At 38.7% G+C, this 23,921-nt stretch overlaps 1 protein-coding gene across 2 annotated transcripts in view; it reads left to right on the forward strand.

The window, feature by feature from the left end:
* Nucleotides 1-23,921, forward strand: part of EYS (eyes shut homolog) — a 1,018,924-nt gene that overhangs the window by 739,937 nt on the left and 255,066 nt on the right. For both annotated transcript variants that reach the window (XM_030007184.2, XM_030007189.2), the window contains one exon: nucleotides 4,992-5,142. In XM_030007184.2, coding sequence (XP_029863044.1) covers nucleotides 4,992-5,142 — 151 coding nt within the window. The remainder of the gene's footprint in view (nucleotides 1-4,991; nucleotides 5,143-23,921) is intronic.

Genomic DNA, 23,921 nt, shown 5'->3' on the forward strand with positions numbered 1-23,921 from the left:
ATCATGTCTATAAAAATACTTACTGCAAAATATGTTGGCCACATTTAAACTAGGAGTGATTCCTGAATTGCACTAACCAGTGAAGTTTTTCAGTTTTGGAACTGGAGGTGATAGCTAGCTTGGGTGGCAACTGTAACAGGAACTGTGATAACTTCATAAAAATACGGACAATTATGTGTCAGGACTTGAACTCATGTTGTGGACCTTTTTAGTTTAGTACTGTAAGTGTAACCTCTGTGAAAAGAATAAGGGGGTACTGTATTTATTCATTCCATAGAATATGAAACAAAGATTATTCTTTTCCCCCCTGTATTCTAAGATAAATTTATTTCATGCCTTGTCAATAGCTTCATTGTTCTTATTTATTTACTTAAATCACTCTCTAAGACCAGACTGAGAAATCAACTCCAGTTCCAGGAAATACGATTCTGCTGTCAGAGGGAATGGGAAAAAATATGTTGTTGACTCATTAGTTCATCTGCAACCTGAAAGTGTGTGTTACCTGGTGTCTCAGTAGGGCACAGTCGGCACCAACAGATGTGAGCAGTCTAAAATGATGCATCGTAGTGCAGAGCGAAAATTTAATGACTGTGAGTGTAACTGGTATATTTTCTATCTAAATCAATCTACTGAGGGTAATAGGAGATTCTGCCTTATTCTCTAAATGTTATTGCTACAGGGTTGGTTTTTTTTTGCTGAAGAAAAATGTCTCAGGATTGTAGAATCATAGGATAATTCAGGCTAGAAGGGACCTCAGGAGGTCTCTAGTCCAACCTGCTGCTCAAAGCAGGGCCAGCCAAGGGGTCAGGCCAGTTTGCTCAGGGCTTTATTCAGTCAGGTTTTGAAAACCTCCAAGGGTGAAACCTGAAGAACCTCTCTGAGTAGAGAGGTCCAGATGTTCCATTCTTAAAGTTGTCTCAACCATCCTTGCAAAGCCTAAGGGTTTCAGAACCACTGCTGGGTCAGAATTGATCCCACCTTTTAAATGTGCATTAAGAAAATGTAACTCTTAATTGTCTGTGACAATAGGTCTATTGCTTTGTTGCAGTTTTACAAAAATGAACGTGCTGCTGCAAGGAGCAGTTTGAGTATGAAACCAGAAAATGAAAACTACCAGATACTGAGTGAAAACAAAGGGAAACATGAGTTGGCTTTGATTTTTTTAAGCTAAGAAATCTGTAAAATAATAATTAAGCACAGTGAAAATGAAATATGTTTCTTAGCTTTAATTAATCAGTTATCTTCAACAAAATCAGGGAACTTTGGGATTGTTTTTTAGAATATACGATAATAAAACTTCTCTTTAATTCTTGTAGTTCACAACTCTTATTTGATACAGCTGTTTGCAAACCTATTGTTTTAATAGACTGAATGCTAACATTACATCCTAAGTAGTTCAAGGGTAGTTAGTGAAATGGTTATTGTTGTTTAGCATGATCACGTTCGAAGTGAAATTGCTAGAGATGGGTGAAAGCTTCAATCTTGTTTCTAGAACACGAGATTTCCCTTTCTTATCAGGAAAACCAGATTAAAGAAGCTTTATTCCCAACAAAGCTGCACAGCATGACTGACACTTAATACTTTAGCTGGACATCCCCCTTTCCCTCCTCCTCTTCCCCCATTTGTTTTATTACCTTTTTACCATTTTATGATAATTCCAAACACGTTGTTTAATCATCACTAACAAATGTCAGCAAGTAAGGACATTATGTAAAGGGATTTGGATTTCATGCAGACATTGTCATGTTTAGGTACCGTTATCCCAACAGTTATCAAATTATTATCTGACCTTTCCATCCTTCCAACCTGCGAGGCATTGAGCAATGGGTTTAGTACAGTTTAGACAGAACTCATCTTCAGGTTATAATTAATAGGCCAGTATTTAATCATTACATTTATGTGAGTACAAATGAGGAAACTGTGAACTGTTACTGCTGGGTTGGACTGAGGCACAATTACTGGTAGCTTACCCAGCAAAAGTGCTTGAGAGTTGCTGTATGCATTTCCACATTTATAATTATGCAAAAAGCTCTGCCTTCTTACTTGACCTTTAAAGCACGCAATATGCTGATTGTAGAAAAAGTATTTTAAAAGCCTGATGGAAATTTCATAGAGTGCATATATGACCCGGTGATTGTATCATCAGCAAATGCTAAACAATAATGGTTTAAGGTTGTTACTCTAATTTGGCCAGACCCTGCTAGATTCAATCAAGCATAATCAAAGGTGCATGGCTGACATTCTAACAAGCTTAGGGCGAAGGCAGCTCACGCTATTGAATTGCGTCAACTTGTTTTCTGACATAAAGTGCTGGGGATTAATTTCAAAATATGTTTATATATGCACACAAAAATGCCTCTGCATGTCCATCATATAAGCTATTAAGGACAAGCTAACAAATATGTCTAAAGCTAATGTGAAAAGAATTACATTTGTAAATAGGGTGCTTGTGTAATAGAAGTACATACATGGTCATGTAACCAGTTACAGCATTAGCATCTCAAAATGTGTAAAAGAAACAGTAATTAAAAAAAAAAAAAAAAAAAGTTGTTTGGGCAGCTTTCCTTCATCTAGCACATCTGTTAATTAGTTAAAAAAAAATAAAAAATGCCTCTCAGTTCCCCTCCTGACCCTCTTCCACTCTGATCTTAAGAATTACATTGCATTAAAACAAGTCTGATTTAAAATATTTTGGAAGGATTGCTATCCTATTATTATGCTTTTATTCATAAATATTATATTCTTTTATCAGAAAGAGAAGAAATTTTAGATATTTAAAAATCAATAATTTTTTCCTTAGAACACTCACCACAGCTTTCTGCTGTAGAATGAGTATACCCAAGATGTCACACTGGGTTCAAGCCTTAGGAAAAACTGCTTGATCATTGCAAACAGCTACTGAGAATGCACGTATGAGTTACACACATTATCAGCAAACTTCCTTCATAACCAAATAATGAAAACGCTGTGCTGCAGAACCTTGTGTATGTGCTTAGACATAATGACTATTGCATAATGTCTACAAAATGTAGTAGGAAAACATTGCTTTCCTTGATTGCAGTTCTGGCTACAATTTTCTCTTTTTTCTCATTCATGTTAGCTGTTAATTAGCAAGTTTCAAAAAACTTTGTAAAAATTAAGGTGAAAACAAAAAAATCCCCTGAACTGATCCCTTAAGAAGTGTATTTTTGGTCCACAGAATTAAAACCCCAATTGATTTCTCTTCTTTAATGTTGATTTTAAGAACAAAACAAAACTTTTTATCCTTCATCTGAGGTTATTTACTATAGCATGGACAGGCCATTTTGCTTACAAAAACATTGATAGTCCTTTCTGTTAAAAGGCTAATACCATGTTTCCGTATTTTTGTGAAAGTATCACAAAAACAGAATTATACAGAAAACAAACACAGAGAACTGTTTGCAAATGTTGCTAATGTTAAGTCTCCATCCTCTCAATTAAATCAAATAGTATGTGAGAAGTCATTATCTGACAGAAGATAGTGAGGAAACTTTCCATGCTCCTTTTGTAACTAATAAGTTTCAGAAGCTAATTTTGCATTATCAAAGATACACTGTGTTCATATTTTACGTACAGCATGCTAGCTAAATTACATATCGTTGCTTTTATAGGGGTTTTTTTTTTGGTATATGCTGTTTTCACATAGATTTTTTGTGACATCTGTATTACAAAGGCACTTGAATATTTTTAAACGTACAGCTGATTGAACTTTGATTTGGTTTGTGTGCAGAGAAGGATAGGCTGAAAGAAATTCCTACATGAGAGACTCTTGTTTAGTTCTGATATTTCTTCCCTGTGCTTTCTTTCATGAAGACAAAGTGCTTGCTGCCAGTTGGTTATTGGAATGTAAATGAGCTTTGCATCATTAAAAAAAATTGAAGAAAACCAAATTGTTTACTTTGCACCTTCTGTTCATTGGTAACAATTTATGCATGCTGTTAAGAGCGACACTGTTAAGAGGGTGTGTGGACAGAGGGAGGGAAAAGGGAATGTATGTATTAATTTCAGGGCCTAATATTACTGCCTTCAGTTTTAGGAATGATGCTTTTGAAGATAACTATTACAGATTATAGTATGTCTGCACTCTCTAAAATGCAGTTTATTTTAAATTGCTTTTCTGGGTTATCTTTTTTTGTGATGAAAAAGACGGATATTTAAAATATTTGAGGTCAATAGATGTCTTTTTTTCAAATTACAAAGCGTCCTTGTTATTGTTAAAAATTGCCTAGCTTTTTTTATTCAGCCATTATTATGTGCTTTGGCTTTTTTAGCAATTACACTGCTCAGATTTACAATATGGCTTCATTTTAATGGAAGTTCAAACCCCAAAGACATGCCAACTTACAGCTTGTTAAACAGCTTCTTTTATGTTTATAGTCTTTAATATAAAAACAGCTATTTACTTGATTTTCTTTCCTCATTGGTTTAGTAACAGCCTAATTAATTTGTCAGATAGACAGTGCATGAGCCAGCACAGGCAGGACACAGGAACAACCACAAAACTGCGGATGAAATGCAGAGTAAATGTATTTTCGTTACCTCTCTGACCGGGGGATGCCCGGAGCAGCACCCGGGCAGAGGCACACGAGCGGGGATGCAGGCACCGCGGAGCTCGGTCTGTGCCGGAGCATCGCCAAACCTGCTGCTTGCGCCTGCTTTGCAGGGATTCGCGCAGGCGGAGTTTACCTCTGTGCTGTGATCTTTCCCACAGCAGGGCAGGGATCTCGAGCGTGTTCGATAGGTGCCTCTGAGTCTGTCACAGGCCGACGGTATCTGCACACCGATGTTCTGCTTGTCCAACGCGCAAGGCCAAGCCACAGTTAGTATGATGTATGTGTTTTTTCATACCCCAGCTGCAAGTCACTTGAGCGTGTTTACGGTCATCCTCGCCAATCTTCTGTTGTTTTCCCACAGACAGCAATGTAAACTATATGTGGTGGTAAAATGTGCCTATTTCTAAATTTATGCAGGCAAGGCATGGTACCGTGTGAAGCAGAAATGTCAATCCTGGGGATATCTGCAAAGACAAGTATACCTAGAAATTTCTGGTCCAGTTCATATTGGCTTGAAACAGGATCCATATTTGTTGGTGGTTTGCCTCATCATTATGCAATAAAACAGGTATTTTTTTTCTTATTATTTATTTCTATTTAAGATGTTTGTTATTTTGGGAGTGGCGTATTGAATAGGATATAACTGAAGAGATTTGAACCATGCAAAAAATAAAAATTACTTACAGCTTTTTGAGGATTACATCTAAGGGATGAGTGTGGTCCCTTGCAGTTTTGCTGATGCGTGGGACATTGGTAATTGATGAGAATAGAAGCAGCATCCTGGCCTGAAGTTACGATCTGCAATCCTGTTTGCCTCGAGTAGGCGGTGTTAAGGAACAGATATGATCAAATTTAGAGGAGGTGCCTGTCACCTCAGGTGCTAGTTCTATGAATATGTGAGAAGTGTAACTGCACTGGGTTCTGTAACGTCTCTACTTGAATCCTGTGCTGGCACAGACACGTGTGTGTAAAAATGGGCCAAACGAGAGAGTTAACCTGTGGAACTGCATTAATGAATGAGAGGTATGGTACAGGAGCTTGATTTTGTGGGGCCCTGTATGCAGCCAGGGTAGTGGCGTATGCAGGGGTGAGAAGTAATACGCGATGGGGCGAGCACAGAGCCAGGGAAGAAGGGTATGCAGGGGGTTGGAGAGAAGTGGATCATTACCAAATTGTTGTTATGGAGGAATTTGGGGTAGTCACAGTAACAGATGCACATCACTTAAGTGACTTCCAATCTAATTTTTTTTTTCAAAGGAGGGTGAGTATAGATAGCGATTTCTGTTCTAGTCTATGACAGTCAAACTCTTCACACTCACACAGACCAAAGTCCCAGCCCCTGTGACTCATTTGAGACTGGCACCGTACACCCAGGGGACACTCAGTCCAGCTCGTGGCAGCGTGGCCCCTGTGCAAAGCAGGTCCCAGCTGGCTCAGCCTTCTACATCTTGTCAGGTGTCTGAATGTGAAGTCCCCCTCTGCAGCCAAGGGGCTATTGTCATAACTGTGTGTAAATTTTTAAAATTAAATTGTTGGCATAAGGTGCCAGTGGCCTTGCTAGTCGCTTAGCCCCAAGTCAGTCTCTGACTTCCCCCTTCTCTAAAGCCAACCAGTGTTGCTACCTGGATTATTTCACCCTCTAGTCTCACGTCCCAAATGTTTTACTGGAATGTAAAGCTGTTCAGCATTAACTAACAAAGATTATCTATGAGTCTTTATATGTTTTCCACGCATAGTGGAATAAACTAAACTGTTAGCGCTGGGTTGGTGTAGTCTCATTTATCTGAGCAGTGATCTTTGAATAGGTGTCACCCCACAACTGTATCAAAGTTAATCTGCGGGTTTCTTTGTTTTCCCAGTGCACAGCAGAATCATGTAGTCAGAGCTGGACATATGTAGTCCACGTTTCATCTTTTAAGCCATACTTTTGGGTAGGCTTCACCCTGTGACAATTGTTTTAACCTTTTTATTTCTGTTCTATTCTTTGGTAAGTGAAGGTCATTTTATCAGGAGGCAAATACAGTCATTTCAAGTACAGATGTGGATTTGATGCTGTTATTGTAATGCAGCATTTCTAGATTGCTTTCACCTTATAATAAATTGTACAGTAACCAATGAAGTGACAATACTGTTGAAACGCAACTTAAAAGTTCTTGTGAGTAGGTGCTTTTAGGGTTGCAAAATACTCAGCCAAAAGTATGCTTCTAAATACCACATACTGGCATTAAAAGAACGTGTTAAATAGTATTTGTATTTATATAGCTTTTCCCTTAATTCAGATGTTCATACGCAAACTATCTATTAATCCAGAATATTTTATCCTATTAGTTGCAAATAAAATTTTATTTGCTATAGAAATGTATCTTGAAGAAATGTTTTATACTAATAAAATACCAGAAAATTATATTTTTAATATTCTAAATGACCTGTCGTCTAGAAGCTAAGACAAATGTTTTTGGGGATCCCCCAAAGAATTTATAGTGAAGTCTTAGAGAAGTTCAATTCATGGAGTGTATTTAGGAGCAGGTAAGGAAGCAATTTGTTTGAGGGTTATACATAATAATGTGTATGTGAGAAGGAAGTTTGAGATAGTAGATAGCTCTTCACTAGCTAAAGGCAAAATAAAATCCAGAAAGATAGGTTTACCTTAGGTGAGTTAAAATAGTGATAAAACACATTTAAGGGTAATTTACTGCTAAAACATTTTGCCTATATATATATGTTGGATTGTCGTATCAAGATGGGCTTTCTTTCCTTAAGGATGTTGCAGTTCAATAGCTTATTCTATTCTTAACGCAGGATTAATAGGTGAAATGTTATGGTCCATGCTTGTTATTTAGATGAGGTAATAGATGTGGGACATGTGCAAGTGCTCAAGCTGGTGATACTTAACCTTTATTAGTACTTGGAAAGCAAATGTTCATATAACTTCCCCAAAAGGTAAAAATACATCCTCGACTCTCAGTTGCCTCTCTAGTTTTCCATGAAGCCTTTTTGCAGTTCATTGCTTTCTGTTTGAGATTACCTCAGCCTTTTATTTAACTTAATTTTCTTTGCTCCTTTGTGATTTTGGTGTTCATTTTGATCTTCATGTCTCATTTTGCTTAATTTTTACTTTTTTTGTAGCTTTGGGCAAGTTTAATTTTCCTTGGCTTCCCTATCAAAGTCTGTTGGCTTTAAGCCACATACAGTCTATAAAGGCTATATTTTTCCTTTTTGTCAGGGAATGGAGAACCGTCTGTCCAAGTTCTCTTTATGTGGGCTTTTCAATCCCAGCAGTAGGAAACCACTCCAGGAAGTTTTTTCTCATCAGCTTTGACCCAGGCAGTCAGGCTTCTATTGTAAAACCTTCATCATCCCTGAAACAGAAAAGGTCTGTTTCTGACCTTCCTCCTGCAGTTTGCTTCAAGGGAGATTTCTGCTCCAGCTGAGACTCAGCTTTTTCTGGCAAATGCTCTCATCACTCTTGGAGTCAAGTCTGATAATGACCCTTGTGATATCCATAGTATCTGCCTAATAATACATTGTCTTGTTTTAGATGAGCTCCTTCTCTCTCTGGACTAGTTCACTCTGCTGTTGGCTCTCCCACCTTCCAATATTGTGGAAGTTGTAGAGCAGTGACTTCAGACCCCAGACTGCTTCAGTTTCTGTCTAGCAGGAACTTCTAGCTGTCAGTGCCAGAAACTGTTGACACAGGAGTTCTGTATTACCGGAACTGGCTTGTGCTGCGCTATTAATTTCCAGGCTAGATTCCTCTTCCTTTCTTTATGAGTGAGGTTTGATATGATCTGTGAAGCCCTCAGGGTAAAATATTGCGTCTTCTGAGGATTTCCTATAGTGCAATTTCCTAATCAGCTCTCAAGTGTCCATGCATTTTTTCCACATATTTATTTTTTGTCTGTATGTTTGTTATTCGCTATTGCTTAGAGTCAGAGTGCCCTCAACATGTAAGGCAAGGCGCAACGATTATTCTCTGCCTTTCAGTCTCAAAAAGTTGAAGCTTTCTTCTCCAAAAATGAGAAGGGAATTACCTCCCTAACTTGACTGCTTTTCCTTTTGTTCTTTAATGCCATTCTGTATAAGGGGTAGCCTTTTACTCTTTCCTTAAGGGAGGAAACTTTTTCAGCCTTCCTTAAAGATTGGTTAGGAAACCATAAGGTCTTTCAGGAATTATTAAGAGAAGTTACTGTTTCTCTGTACGTATGTACTCATTGAGGTGTTTTGAGTCTGTTCTGAACTTGATTGACATTCTGCCTATTATACACCATTTTGAATAGAAGTATCACTAAACAAAGTCAATAGTTCTAGACCGGAAGGCTTGCGAGGCACCAACTGTGTATGTTTCCACTGCCCAGGGTAATAACACACTTGGCACGCTATCCACAGAAGTTTGAATTTCCTTCCTGGTCACCTTCTGCTGATTTCCATGGTTGCTGCCACAGCTTGGGAAGGCACTTCAGCAGAACAGATTACAGCCTTACCCTCAAGGCAGTGATACATTTAAAAGAACATCTGTGACATCTAGGGAAGCAATGCCATAATACCCAATAGATTTCTTCACTAACCAGAAGCTCTCAGATCTCCCAGATCTCTGTGCCTAGTGGCAGTGGTTGGTGGGGAGAAACACTATCAACATTAGAGCAAGATCAGGTTATGGACTACTTAAGTAAACCAGACATATAAAGTATCATGCGTCCAGATGGGATGCATACAAGCATGCGCCACTGGCTGATGTTATCACAAGGCCACTCTCTATCACCTCTGAAAGACTAGAGCAATCCGAGGAAGTCCCTGATGACTGGAAAAAGACAAACGTGATGTCGTGTTCATCTTCAGAAAGACCAAGGAGGAAGATCTGGGTAACCATGAGCTGGTCAGGCCAATAGGACAACTCAGTTCCTGAGACAGTTCTAGAAACAAATGAAGGACAAGCAGGTCCTTGGGAGCAACCGGCATGGATTTGCCAAGGGGAAACTCGTCCTGACCAGTATGATTACCTTCCATGTTGAGATGACTGGCTCTGTGGACAAAGGGAGGGTGATGAATATTCCTTACTTTTTTTCCCAGACTCAACTTCACTCCCAGCTCCTCTATCTCACCCCCCCGAGCGGCATGGAGGGGGGGGTAGGGAATGGGGGTAGTGGTCAGTCCATAACAGCTCCTCTTTGCTGCTCCTTCCTCATACACATCTACAGTTCTCTGATGTTACATACCCACAGGCCAAAGATAGAAAAAGCATTTGCCTGGGTATGAATTCCGAAGGATCTGAAGACGTGGCTAGAAAACGAGATAACAGATACATGCACTGAAACACCTTGGACAAATTCATCCAAGTTCAAGCACTGCAAACTGTTTCACGCACAGCAAGAAATTGTTTTTATGACTCTTTGTAAACTGTCCTTTGCAAAGTTTAGTGGATTCATCTGACAGTGTAGAAAGGCAGAGCTGAACAGTCAGGAGGAAAGCTAAACTATAAATAGCTGGCTGGCAGACATCTCGTCCTGCTGTCTCTACACAGCGAAAAAACTCCCATTTAATTCTGTGACAGCTTTGTTTATTACTTATTTTTAAATCATATCCTATTTCTTCATTAAAGAATGTGACTGGCATACTGCAGACATGTCACGTCTAAGAAACAGGTAAACAGCAAAATCACTTAAACAGTTAAACAGCGTCATCTTTTTAAAACATTGGTTTTTTAAAGCTGTTTATGATAGCTGTTTTCTAAGACTTAAAAATCAACAACAGGGGAATAGAAATCAAATTACACACAGAAAAAAGACATTTTAAATCAGAAATTAAAAAAAAAAGTATTATTTTTGAAATCTCAAGACATGTTTCAGAATAATTAATTTCATGCTAGCTTTAGTATCATTAATTGTTTACAATAGCTTGTTCCTCTGCAGAGAAGATTGGTACACTCAAAGGGAAATTAAAGATTGTTTTCAAATACCTACAGCAACAGTTGATTGCAGTAATAGTGTTATTTCTGCTACTATAATTGCTCCAGTAATTTATATTTCTAGACTTAATAGTATTTTAGTATTGAGAATGTGAAATGTCATTATATCTTCATATTCCTTTTCAACATAAGCAGTTCTCTATAATGAAACTTTGCAAGTATACAAACAGGAAAGTTTCAGAAGGAAAGGAAGCTTCTGTACCAGGAGAACAATCTTCTAAGTAAAGTAAAGATAAAAGATAAAGTGGAAAGTATGCAAATACACATGTGGGCACTGGTATTCCCATGGTACCAATGGGGAAATGGCAACAGATAATTGAGTGATGTGCTCAGGATCATAGTGTGCTAGTGTTGTAACTAAGATGAGACAGAAGTCATTATACATCTGAAGTCTCTCAGTTAGACCACTGTCCCATACCTGGGTGAACTTTTTTGTGGGGACACATTTTAAACACATAGGTGTAAAATACGCTGTGCATATATAAGAAAACATATAGTTTTCTTATGAAAAAGAGATAGTGTGATATCACAATCATATGATGCTATGAAACTGCCCATTTATTCTCAGAATATGCTCAAGTATGTTTGTAGATAAGAAAGTTTTAAACACTTCAATAAACAATTGATAAAACATATAAAATGACATTCTGTCGCAATTACTCATCCACTGAATTCAATGGCATTGAGTGAAGAAATAGTGTAAAACAGGTGTTACAAAATACAGAATTGAGCCCTTAATTTGGAATGATCTGAAAGCAGTTTGCTGTATGTTACAGCTGCTGTGCTTCCACAGACCAAAGCAACAGTAATCCCCCTGTAACTGTCTAGTTAGACAGAGTTTATGATCTGTTTCCCTTGCTGGAGCGTTGCAAAGCAGTGGGAAAATTTAGTACAATCTGTGCACAGTATTCAGGTTTGATTATCTGGCATTCACCTGATCTGATAAAGCTGCAGAATGGGGCTCTGCAGTAACTTCCATGTAATAATTCATAATAATATTACATTTACATGATGCTTTAACATCCTGCTACACTAGTCATCGGATATGAACAAATTACAGTGGTCCAGACCCAGTTAATGCCCCCTGGGCTGCAGTGTTCATCTTGAGAAGATTCCTGGAGAAGCCAACAAAGGGAAGGACATCCAATCTTTCATAGGATTACAAGGCATACTAGACTGTTCCATGGCTGCAACTGTTTGCTACAGTGCTATAAGGAAGAGTGGGTGGTTTGAAATCTTAGAGGGGCCAGTTCTTGAACCTCCACAGATTTCCTGTTGGTCCACAGCACATCTGAAATTTTCATACTTAATTATTAAGAATCATATGATTTGTAAAACCATTTTATTTTGACAGAATTTTGACATATTGATTCCCAGTCAAATTGCCAGATCTGTTCATACAGTCCTCTACATTTAAAAAAAACTGCTTCAATTTTCTTAAATTTTTTTATCACTGTATACAATGAGACCTGTAGGCTGGTTATAGTTTTTTTTCATTAGATCATAAATCTGCAGTTGGCAATTGTTCAAAGGATATTTCATATTTGATATAATTTAAAGCATCATCTGCTCCATAAGTTTAAGCTGTAGCTCAGAATAGACTAAGTGGGGGCTGGTTGCCAGGCATTAGTCTTCACCGAAGGTAGAGTGGAATATAGGTGCTTAGCTTGTAGTAGCTATGCACTTGAGTTTGAGGTTCTGCTGTGACACAGAAAATGAAAGTGAACAGTGTTGACTATTCTATCCAACATCTTCATGGGGTTTCAGTGCTATATTGTGGAAAGTGTGAGCTGTTCCTGTTTGTATCAATTCCAGCACCTGTATTTTTTCAAAAAAAAGGGATGAAAGTATTTGTCCTTGTATTTATGCCACTCCCTTTTAATTTGACTTTCCTTACATACATTATACGTCTTCTACATCCGCTCTGTTGTCAGGTTTGTGATTACAGTACTCAGAAAGGCTTTTTTAGAGTGTTTGTTGGTTTGAAATGCATTGTACGTCCTCAAGAATGTCTGATTTCTTCTTGGATCTTGACATGACAGCCTTAGATCCTGACAAGTATTTTCTTTCTGATGTCCTATTTAGGATATGCTCTGGATCTGTCTTTGCATCACCCAAATGCTTATTCTAATTAAGAGCTCTGCTTATTCTTCTTCAAGCTATTTTATATATTTATGTGCTTTTATATAAATAAACAGGTAGAGACTAAATAGATACTTTGTCACATCACCAAAAATACATCTTCTGCATGTCATTCATTGTTTCATTGACTGCTGTCACATTCAGTGCTACTCATTCTTCTTTAGATTGAGAAGTCATGGTCTACATGCTCTGTTCCTACATGATCAATCATTTCCCTGAAATCAGGGGTCCTGTCTCCCAAATGAAGAGATAATTCTGCAATATTCTACAGGGAGCTACTGTTTTGACTGTTCTGAATAGTTTGTTGTGATCAGCAAACTTTTTTACCTCAGTACTTCATACTTTCTCAGATAATTTGTGAATATGTCTAACAGCACAGGACTCAGTTGGCAATATTTGTGACAGCTAACCAATGTGAAAACTGACCTAGTATTTGTAATTTCTGTTTCCTTTCTTTTAACCAGTTTATTAACCCAAAAGAAGACCTTCCTGTATTTCCCATGACTATTAATTTTCTTTAAAAACTTTTGGTGGGGAACGATGTCAAAATATTTTTGGAAGTTAAATTAGCTATGTTGTTGGATGACCCTCTTGTATAGGACCATTACTGTGTTCAAAGAATTCTAACTGGGGAAGAATAACTTCCTTTTACAAAATTTTACACTGATTCTTTATGTCATATTGTTCCACGGTTTTTCTACTTACATTCTTTATTACAACTTTTAGGAAATTGCCTCTGAATATAGATTTGCTGGGTTTTCGTTTGCATCAATCTTTTTGGCCTTTCATTGTCCCTTTTAAAAAACTGGTATCGTATTTGCCACTTTCCTGTATTTTGGTACCGCACGCAATTAAAGTGAAAAGTTGCATACCGTCTTTGAACAATTCCAGGCTTCCTACTTTTCACATTTTAGAAAGTTTTGATGAGTACTGGAACAACCTCCCCAGGGACGTGGTAGAGTCCCCATCCCTGGAGGTTTTCAATATGCGATTGGACAGGGTGCTAGATAATCTCATCTAAGCTCCCCTTCCCGTGAAAGGTTGGACCAGATTATCTTTCAAGGTCCCTTCCAACCTGATCTGTTCTGTGATTCTATGGTTCTATGATTCTATGGTTCCATGACTATTTTTCCCTACCTAAAATAAATTTTATCCCAGAACCTTTTTGAATATGCATAATTGTAGATTTAATTTACCAGATATGCTCCCTTTACACTCTCCAACCTTATTTTGGCCTGAAAGACATCAACCAAGTCTTTATTCTGCTATTTTGTCATTCAAGCTCCATTTTTTTAAAAGTCATGCTTGATTTTTCTTTCTGCTAGAGCATACATAGTTATCTGAACTCTATGGAAGTGTTTTTCTGTAACCTGAAAACATTTTACCCATTAGTTTTTCCATTTATTTTCATCCTTACTAACCTTGTCGTGTTGCAGTTAAACTATTTTTGGTGGATTTTTAAGTGTGTTTTGCTCCCAGAAGAAGACTGAAGTTGAGTACATTATAGTCAGTGTTTTTCATTTTTTTTTATGATTATATATCGAAACAGATCCTATGCCTAGCTTAATGCAAAATCTAGAGTTATTTCTCTTGTGGTTTCTCTAATAGTTCCAAGAAACCATTATTTACAGGATCTAAAAATGTAGTCCCTGCATCATATCTTGTCATGATTTCTTACCAGACTGTTTGGGAGTAATTAAACTCTCCTATTACTATGTTTTCTACCTTACCCTTTCTAACCTGATTTAGTATTTAACAAGCACTATCATCATCTCGGTTAGGTGATATATAATAAAGCTCTAATATCGTATTTCTCTTTCTGCATGAAATTTCAGTGCAAAAGGATTCATGCTAGTTTGTATATATTTATTCGACTACTTCCTTTATATTGCCTTTTTTCTGGTGCACCATATGCCTTACATGATTTTTACTCTTGCATCATAATATCCCAGTGTTTATTTTTCTACCATCAAGAAGCATATAATATTCCTATTGTTTGACGGCTTCTTTTTCTTTTTAGAATTCACATATTTTTCCAGAGGCACTTACTTGTTTTTTGAAAAGAAATAATGGTTTAGTGTTTAGTGGTTTGACAGAAACGGAGTTGTATTTAAAAGCACATATTACTTTTTTTTTTTTTAGTAACATATTTACCTAGCTTAGTTGTATCATGTATATTCTGAATGTGAATTTTTCATTTTTTTAAAAAAGATTTTCCAGGTAAAGAGAGAAATGTAATGGAATTAGGTTGGTAAATCAGTTTTAACATAATTGCAATATTCTGTAATTGTGGCTACTATATAATGGTAATATACTGTCTTGCCTGATGCCATTGATCCCAAAATAAATATATATGAGACTTAAGATATTTTGCTGCAAGTTCTGGATGTATACAATGCTTCCCCGTTGGGATTCTTCGTTACTAGTGTGCCAGTAGCCCTCACCATCTAAGGGTGTGATCTTGCTAGGTCTTCAAGGCTAAGCAACACAGAGAAGTGATACCATCAAACAAAACCTAAGATGTTCCTGTAATACTGTATTACTTGCTTGTGTTCTTCCTTTCAAGTCAATCTGTGCTATAAAGTCTGCAGATTGTGATCTTGGACATTGCAGTATTTGATACCAACTTAAAGAAAAGAGGTATGCGCAGAGAACATTGTAGTGAATAGCACCACATTCTATTTTTATTCTTTTCTAATTAGATCAATAACTATGTTAATAGGCATATTATTGATTTGTTAATGCTTTTTCTTACATCTGAGTATGCTCACATAGTGTTTTGGAGAACTTATGATTGATTTATCTGCTTGAAACAAGTTTGAATTCTTGCTGAAGATCAGAATTAGTGCTGTGCGATCCTTAAAGCTAAAAAAAAAATATCCCAGCTCATACAGACTGCAGAAGTTTTGGATTCTGCTAGTTACAGTAAAATCTAAACCTAGACTATATTAATAAAAATGTGCAATAAATCTTTCTAGTACGTCTAATAAATTCCAAATTTATAATACTGAAAATGCAGAATAGAGGACATAAAATTAAGTATAAAGACCCCTCAATTCTTTTTATTCAGTTACTAGTACTATTTCCTGAATACTTCTCGATAACTCTATACTGACAAGTTCATATTAATTTGGGTGATTTTACTAGTTACAGATTGCACTTCATATTTTATTAGGAAGATAGTTGAGAGAAGTATTTTTGACATTTATAATATCAGACTTCTTATTGATTGTGAACATGTATATTACAAGCAGTCATCTTTTTTCTGCCTTTTCTCCAGCTATATTCTGTAATATGTTTACTGCTTTTTAAAAATTTCATTAGAGTTGTTTTAGAGCGGTTAGAATTTCATATGTGTATACATGTATATATGCATGTATTAGCATTATATGATATAAATAGTAATATTAGTAATGCAAATACTAATACTAATGGTTGTTACCAATATTAATGTAATGTTAACATATTGTATTAATATTACATTATTAAAATTTTCCATAAAACTTACTAAAACCATACCAAAATAATCTCAAACCAGAAAGCAAATACTATCCTTCAGTGTGTTAAGTACACAGACCAGAAAATAGTACTGGTGAGAAACCAAGATCTTTCCTCAGTGATCATCTTCTGCATCAAATTAAAGAAGACACTTAAGATTATATATGAAGTGATACTTTTTCACATAGCCGTGCTTCACAGTTGTACAAAAATGTCATTAATATCAACAACTCTACATGAAAAATAGGCATTTGCATTCCACATATATAATATGTCAGCAGTCCACAGTATAAACAGATTACTATAAGCAAGATTAAAATTGTAATTCAGTCTCATTAGATAACGCTAGAATGCCAAGTTCATTATACTAATTAACAGAGCTACAGATCACCCGAACCAGTGATATTACAGTTACACTATAGTCTTGCAGAAAAAAAGGCAATGAACTTTAAGAAGTTCACGGCCCCAGGCCATCTGTGCAGCAGGCCTTGGCATACTGAATCAGAACACACTGACTCAGAACATTAAAAACAATGGGTTTGCACTCCAAAACTCTGGGCAGAATCAGGATGTTGAGCCAAATAGATTATTCCTGTTTCTTATTTGTATGAGAGTCTTGATACGCATGGCTTTAACCAAGTTCTCTGGAAGCTTTTTTATGCAGTTAGAAATAACCAGACCTCTCTGTGCATGGGGAAATCAAACTGCTGAATCTTCCAAGTCTGAAATTAAAGAAGTGTAGGGAGAAAAAGAAAAGAAAACTAGCAAAGTCTCTCCTGCTAATCCTGAATGATGGTGATTGATTGCCACTGTCTCACTGAAATCCCCTCAGAATTTGACTTTGTGGAAGTATTTTTCTCAAAAGTATTTTAATTGTTTCATACTTACGGTGCCTGAACTCAGATTTGTGCATTCTAAATGCTTGAAGCTAACCAGATAGCATCCTGAGTAAACTAAAAGACTGATACAAAGACATCACTGAAACTTTCTCTGTCTTGTTCTCTTGAGATAATTTTTTAAAAACCGTATGGGGAAAGGGGATGTAAACAAACTCTTTATTTGGAGAATTTAATTAGAGATTTGAGTTCAGATTTCTGTTTAGTATGGAAGAAACATTTTCTTTTTTTGACTAATATTTCCTATAGAGCAAAATAAGGGTTCAGGAAATAAAAGATGAATTAAAAGGAAAATAGTATGATATCATTCAATTTGTAAAGGCAACTGGTGGGCGCACTCAAATGAATTGATATACCACTGTAAAAATACATATCTATTTGAAAGTAAGTACATGTTGTGTATTCCTGTGTGACACCAGAAGGTTTTTCTATTGTAGTACCTCTAGAGGATCTGCTCAAGCTCTTTCTGTCCTCTTAGTCACCATGTAAAATACAAGAATATCTGCAACCATTTCACACTGTACTGAGATGAAGTGCTCTTCTACTTGGTATTTCTTGCTCTGAAGTTGTCCTTGCCTTTTGGATTTTAGGATCTCAGCTTTGACTCCCTTTCAGCTTTGTGCCAGCTGTGGGGTTGTACCCCATTTCCTGAGACACATTATGTTTTTTTGTACTGACACCAGTGTTTCAAGTCTTATCTGGCAAGACAGGTCCATTGAGGGTGTACTCTTGTTCATCCATTAGGGAAACAGTGGGTCCAGTGCGGAATGGGGCAGAGGAACTGGTTACAAATGGCATAGAGAAGGCCAAGGTACTTGATGCCTTCTTTGCTTTGGTCTTTACCCATAAAACCAGCCTTCAGGAATCCCAGGTCCCTAAGACCAGAGGGAGAGTCTGGAGCAAGGAATACTAACCATTGGTGGAGAAGAACCATGTTAGGGAGCACTTAAACAAACCGGTCATACGTAAGTCCATGAGGCCTGACAGGTTGTACCCACAAGTGCTGAGGAAGCTGTCTGATGTCATCATGAGGTCACTGTTAATTATCTTTGAATGGTCATGGCAATTAGAAGCGGTTCCTGAAGACTGGAAGAGAGCAAATATCACAACCTTTGAGAAGGGTAAGAAGGAAGATCTGGGAAACTATAGGTTGGACAGCCTCACCTCAATCTCTGGGAAGGTGATGCAGAAAATCCTCCTGGAAACCATTTCCAAACACATGGAGGACAAGAAGGTCACTGGGAGTCATCAACATGGATTTACAAAGGGGAAATCATACTTGACCAGCCTCATAGCCTTCTGCAATTAGGTAACTAGCTTGGTGGACAAGGGAGAGCAGTGGATGTTGTTTACCTTGACTTCAGTAAAAAGTCTTGACACTGTCTCCCATGACATCATCACAGACAAACTGACAAAATACAGGTATAGATAAGTCCACAGTGAGGTGGATTAAAAACTGGCTGAATGACCAGGCCTGCAGTGTTGGTGGTCAGTGGCCCAAAGTCTAGTTGGAGGCCAGTAGCTAGTGGTGTACCCCAGTGGGTCCAATACTGTTCAACATCTTCATTAGTGACTTGGAGGATAGAACAGAGAGCACCCTCAGCAAGTTCGCAGAGGATACAAAACTGGGAGGAGTGGCTAATTCTCCAGAGGGTTGTGCTGCCATCCAGAGGAACCTCAATATAATGGAGAAATGGGCTGACAAGAATCTTATGAAGTTCAACAAGGAGAATTGCAAAGTCCTGCACCTGAGGAGGAATAACCTCCTGCACAAGTACATGGTGGGTCTAACTGGCTGGAGAACAGCTTGGCAAAGGAGGACCTTGGAGTTCTGGTGAACAACAAGCTGACCATGAGCCAGCAATGCACCTTCACAGCAAAGGAAGGCCAAGAGTATCCCGCAGCTGCAGTAGGAAGAGCATTTCCAGCAGGTTGGGGAGGGGATTCATCCTCCGTACTCAGTACTGGCGAGGCCACATCTGAATTAATGTGACCAGTTCTGGACCTCCCCAGTACAAGAAAGATAGGGACTTACTGGAGCGTCTCCAGCATAGGGCCACAAAGATGATTAAGAGACTGGAGCATCTCCCCTGTGAGGAAAGGCTGAGAGAGCTGGGACTGTTCTTTTGATTTTGTGATCCCTTCCTGCCACATCACCGCGGGCCCTTTGCTCATCAGCCCTCACAGGGCTTTGCTCATCAGTCCCTCACAGGGCTGCTGGTAACTCTGTCCCTTCTCTGTCATTCCTAGTTTAAAGACCTCCAGAGGTCCCTTTGAACATAAGCAGTTCTGTGAATCTGTGATCCATAGCTGCTCTAACCACCAAAGAGAGAGTGCTGATACTGATACTGGGGGTCAATGCCAAAGCACATATCTAAACCCTGGGTTATGCACCTCTCCTTAGTAATTCACTCTATTGAGTCTTTTGCTCTGGAGCCAGAAGTTGGAACTTCCCTTCAGGGTATCTTCTGTGCATTGTCATAGTATGGCAGTGTGGCCAGTGAGGAGACGGATACACCTGTCTGCTCACTGGCAAGCATGCCTTGAGATGTGTTGTTCCTGGGCTTTGGAGGTTTTCAGCTTCAGCCTGACGCCTTCTGCTAATGCAGTGTACTGTTTGGTCCTGGACACTTCTATCCAGCATTCAAAGAGTTATGGCAGACACAGTGTAATGGAAATTTTCTTCTATATTAGCCCATGCAAGATTATTTTCCATCTGTGAGGCCTTGCTGGAGCCTGACCAGGCAATTTGGCAACTGTTACCCTCTTACCATCATCCGTAAAATGAATGAACTACAACTGCTAAACCCCCAGGAATACTGAGTACCTATATGTATTCTGCTGCCCTTTGCCTTTACTTGGCTTTTATGTGGCCTTTACATGGCTGCATCAGAGGAGTATAGAGGCATGTGTCTCCCAGGAAAGAGGGATGTTAAGAGACTGACTGCTAGAAAAAAAAGGCTTAGTCTCCTATAACCCTCAGATTTCACTAGTGAACTGTTTGGGCTGTGTTCACCACTAAGAACTCATCAATAAAATATCTGAAACTGCAGAATCTGTCTTGAATGGTACCTTAGAGGACTTTTCAGCCACTGCCACCAATTATTCCATAGTGCTGAAAACCGTTCATGATCTGTAAGGTACCTCCTCCTCTTGGTACCTTTCATACTTTTATTTTTGCACAGGGCTCCCAAAGGAAATGGAGGCATCTACAGGAGACAACTGGTTTAAGTCCTTCACTCCTTTAAAGCTGTGTCATCCCCTATTGAGGTGCATCCTCTGTTGAGGTACTCCTTAAGGTCAACCTCAAAAGTCATTTAACCAACCTTACAGGTGGCAGCTCTTTATCCAGATAAAGGAGATAAAGACAGGGAGATCACTTACCAGTTAACATCATGGCCAAAAAGGACTTGACTTGGGGAAAATCTAATTTATTACCAGTTAAAATAGATTTGGGTAATGAGAAACAAAGACAAAATGAAAACAATACCTTCCCTCCCACCCACACTGCCTCTTCCCAGGCTCAGCTTCATTCCCAACTCCTTCCACCCCAACCACAAGTGGTGCAAGGCCAAAGGAGGGCTGTGGTCAGTCCGTAACAGCTCCTCTCTGCTGCTCCTTCCTCCTCACGCTCTCACCCTGCTCCTGCCTGGGTCCTGTTCACAGGCCACACTTCCTTCAGGGAACATCCACCTGCTCTGCCATGGTCCTCTCCGTGGGCTGCAGGGCAGTGTCTGCTCCATGGGAGCAGGCTGGAACTCCTTGTGTCCGGCACAGGGCAGCCCCAGCCGCTCCTCACAGCGGTCATCTCTGCAGCCCCCTCACTGCCAAAACCTTGACACCTGCATCCTGTACAAAGAGACACTAATTTTATCAGAAGAAAGACGCTGTTTTGGTAATACGTAAAGATACGATTCTGTTTCTGTAGAGATTATTTCCTTATTTTGAAGAACGTTTTGAAGGGATGACACTGTTTTGAACTTGCATGCAAGTTGCTTTCATGAATTTGCAAGTTCAAATCCAGGTGATTTCTCTTTGAACACATTGGCAAGGCTGCAAGATGGCTTTTTGTCTTTCAGCTGAGGGCACTTATCTTCCCATAGCTGCCAGGCTGACCTGCTGTTAAGATCTTTGGTTTGTGGTTGATGTTGCCACTTAATTAGTCCACAGCTCCTGCATACTCCAACAGGATGCTGGCAACAGCTACAGCCCATTTTTGTTGGCAAGACATCTCCTTGACGCGTTATCTTGATGTGTGGGCTGATGTGGGGATTGTCCTGGGAGAAAATTTTCAGTGTCTGTGTGATGCTTTCATTCTTTGACAACTCTGCTTCTCTTAGTAACATTAACTATTTGTCTCTTCTTCCTATTCAGTGTGCAAAATTCAGGGCAGTTACAGACATTTGGGATGACCTACCTTCTGCTGAGTATATTTAGCCCCTTTTATCCAATAGCTTTCCACATTCCCAAATTGTCTGACTTACCTGGAAATGTGGCAGTGTGTATGTGCATAACACCTTCTCAGGTACTTCGTCAGGTACTTCACCTTTATTGCCTATTGTTCATGGTCCAGTCTGGAAGCTGCTTTTCAAAAAGTGATTGTTATCTTGGAAGTGGCAGCACAGAGCATTAAGGGATGGAGAGCACATTCAAACAGTCTGCTACACAGGATCTGTAGCGTTTGATGGAGCTATGCCTTCACATTGACATCTTGGAAGTCGATGCAATTCATAATGTATATACCTTTGAGAATTGTAGGTATAGGTTTGTCACCACATGTTATACAAGCAACAAAAAGAAATAATTTCCTTTGTCTGGAAGCAACGGAGCTCAACAGATGGCATAATCTGTGAAGATGACATTTCAGTAATTCCTCTGTGCGACTCTCTGAGATCCTTCTTGGAGAATTTCAGCAGGTCTGGTTGATGATAAGTGAGAAATAAGGCTTGACCAGTTAGCAGATAACTTTCATGAGCCCTTAGAGGATGTGTTTGGTATCAGTCCCTTCCAGCAAAGCTTAAAGAAACTACGGTGAAGTGACTGAATGCAGCGGTGCTCTTCAGTGCTTGCATCCCAGATATCTGTCGTCTAATCACTTTGACTTCCTTCCAGACGCTGACTGACCATCACACTGTTTCCAGGCAGCCTCCCGAAGCTTGGGAGGATAGGCTGTAATCATTCATTGCGTAAGTGTACTCTGAGATCTTCTGTAAGAAGCTTGATGGCAGACTATCTACTTGGACTGAAAATGTATACAGGCACACTTTCCTCAAAAAAAAAAAAAAAAAAGGTTTCACATAGAAAATTCACATGCACTCCACAACTATGTTTGTATGGGTCCTCACTGTGGCTTACCCCTCCTTTTCAGTTTCTTTTTCGAGGTAGAATTATATCTTAAGTCTTGAATGGTGGCCACTACGCTCTCCCTATAAACAATGAAGAAGAACAGAGAAGAGCTAGGGTTTACCCCACAGAAAAGGGGATGTGTTGACCTGCATACCAGCAGATACCAGTTAGTGGCCTGTAATCTTCCTTTGTAGTTCTTGTGGTGATACAGCCTGATGGTGTAAACCTAAAAGGGAACTGTGCAACAGCAATTACTTCCGTGTAGTTTCGGTGGGACCCGTTCAGCTGTAGGAGAAACCAGGCTACAGCCCATTTGACAAGGCAGAAATGTATTAACAGAATGTATGTACCGCTCAGCCAACTAATGCAATAATTACCCAAATGACCCTATCAATTAGCAGTTCCCTAGATTAGTTGCCCACTCTTCTCTTGTGTGTTCAGGAACTGTAGGTTTGTCTCTTGCAGACTGGTTCTTTCTGCAATTGATGAGAATGTACAAATATTACCTTGTGTTTCTTTATGTATTCCCTGCAACACATAGCTAAAATGAAGAGTTGATCTCCTTTAGCAATCAATTTACTTATCTGTTAACTTGTTTGTGATAACGGTAAATATCTAGGCACAAGCTGTAGCAATCTAACTGCAAAACTCAAGCTACATGAAAAAAGCATGTTATGCAAACTTTTTTATCACATTTTAATAGACCAGAACAATACTCATCTGTTCCTATTTTATGTATGTGTGATTTTTCTCCCAAGTTTTTTCAACAGCAGAGAGGTTTATGCCACAAACATGAAGTTGTGGGCGTATACCTCCATCTTATTAAAATGCAAATCCATGAGTTTCTCTTCAGGAAAAAAGACAATTTGCTGCTAAATCCCACTAAATCCCATTGAAAATTACTTCTACTGATTAAACTTGTGTGCTTTGGATGGCAAGTGGAGCAAATTGTTGCCATTTCTGATAAATACAAACTTAGTAACCAAAAGCATGCATGTGGCTAGAAAGTATATTAAGGTAGTTTATTTATTATTCTATAACCATATAGTGCCATCTGAATTGATAATAATAAAAAAATCTTTGCTCTCACAGCTGTGTTTTTACAGTATTCTGGGACAGAAATTTTTGGGTGTTATTTCTCACCTCTGTCACCATTATCACTAAAGTAGTGTTTGTATCACTTTGCATTTCTCTAACATCTTTAGTGGCCGTTGTTTGTATTTCCATGCACTGACTCACAGTAAGCATTACATCAACTACTCTTGTCATGAGCCTGAGAAATTCTGGATTTGTGTTGATTCCCTGTACTGGGTCTGGCTGGGATGGAGCTGATTTTCTTCATAGCAGCCTGCGTGGTGCTGTGTTTTAGACTGGTGACGAAAGCAGCGTTGCTAACACAGGGATGTTTTGGCTGTTGCTGAACAGTGCTTACGCAGCATCAGGCCCTCCTCTGTTTCTTCGCTGCTGCTCTTACCCCTCGGCGAGTAGGCTGGGGGTGGGCAA

Source organism: Aquila chrysaetos, chromosome 2 (genome assembly GCF_900496995.4).
Source record: "Aquila chrysaetos chrysaetos chromosome 2, bAquChr1.4, whole genome shotgun sequence".
Classification (NCBI taxonomy): domain Eukaryota; kingdom Metazoa; phylum Chordata; class Aves; order Accipitriformes; family Accipitridae; genus Aquila; species Aquila chrysaetos.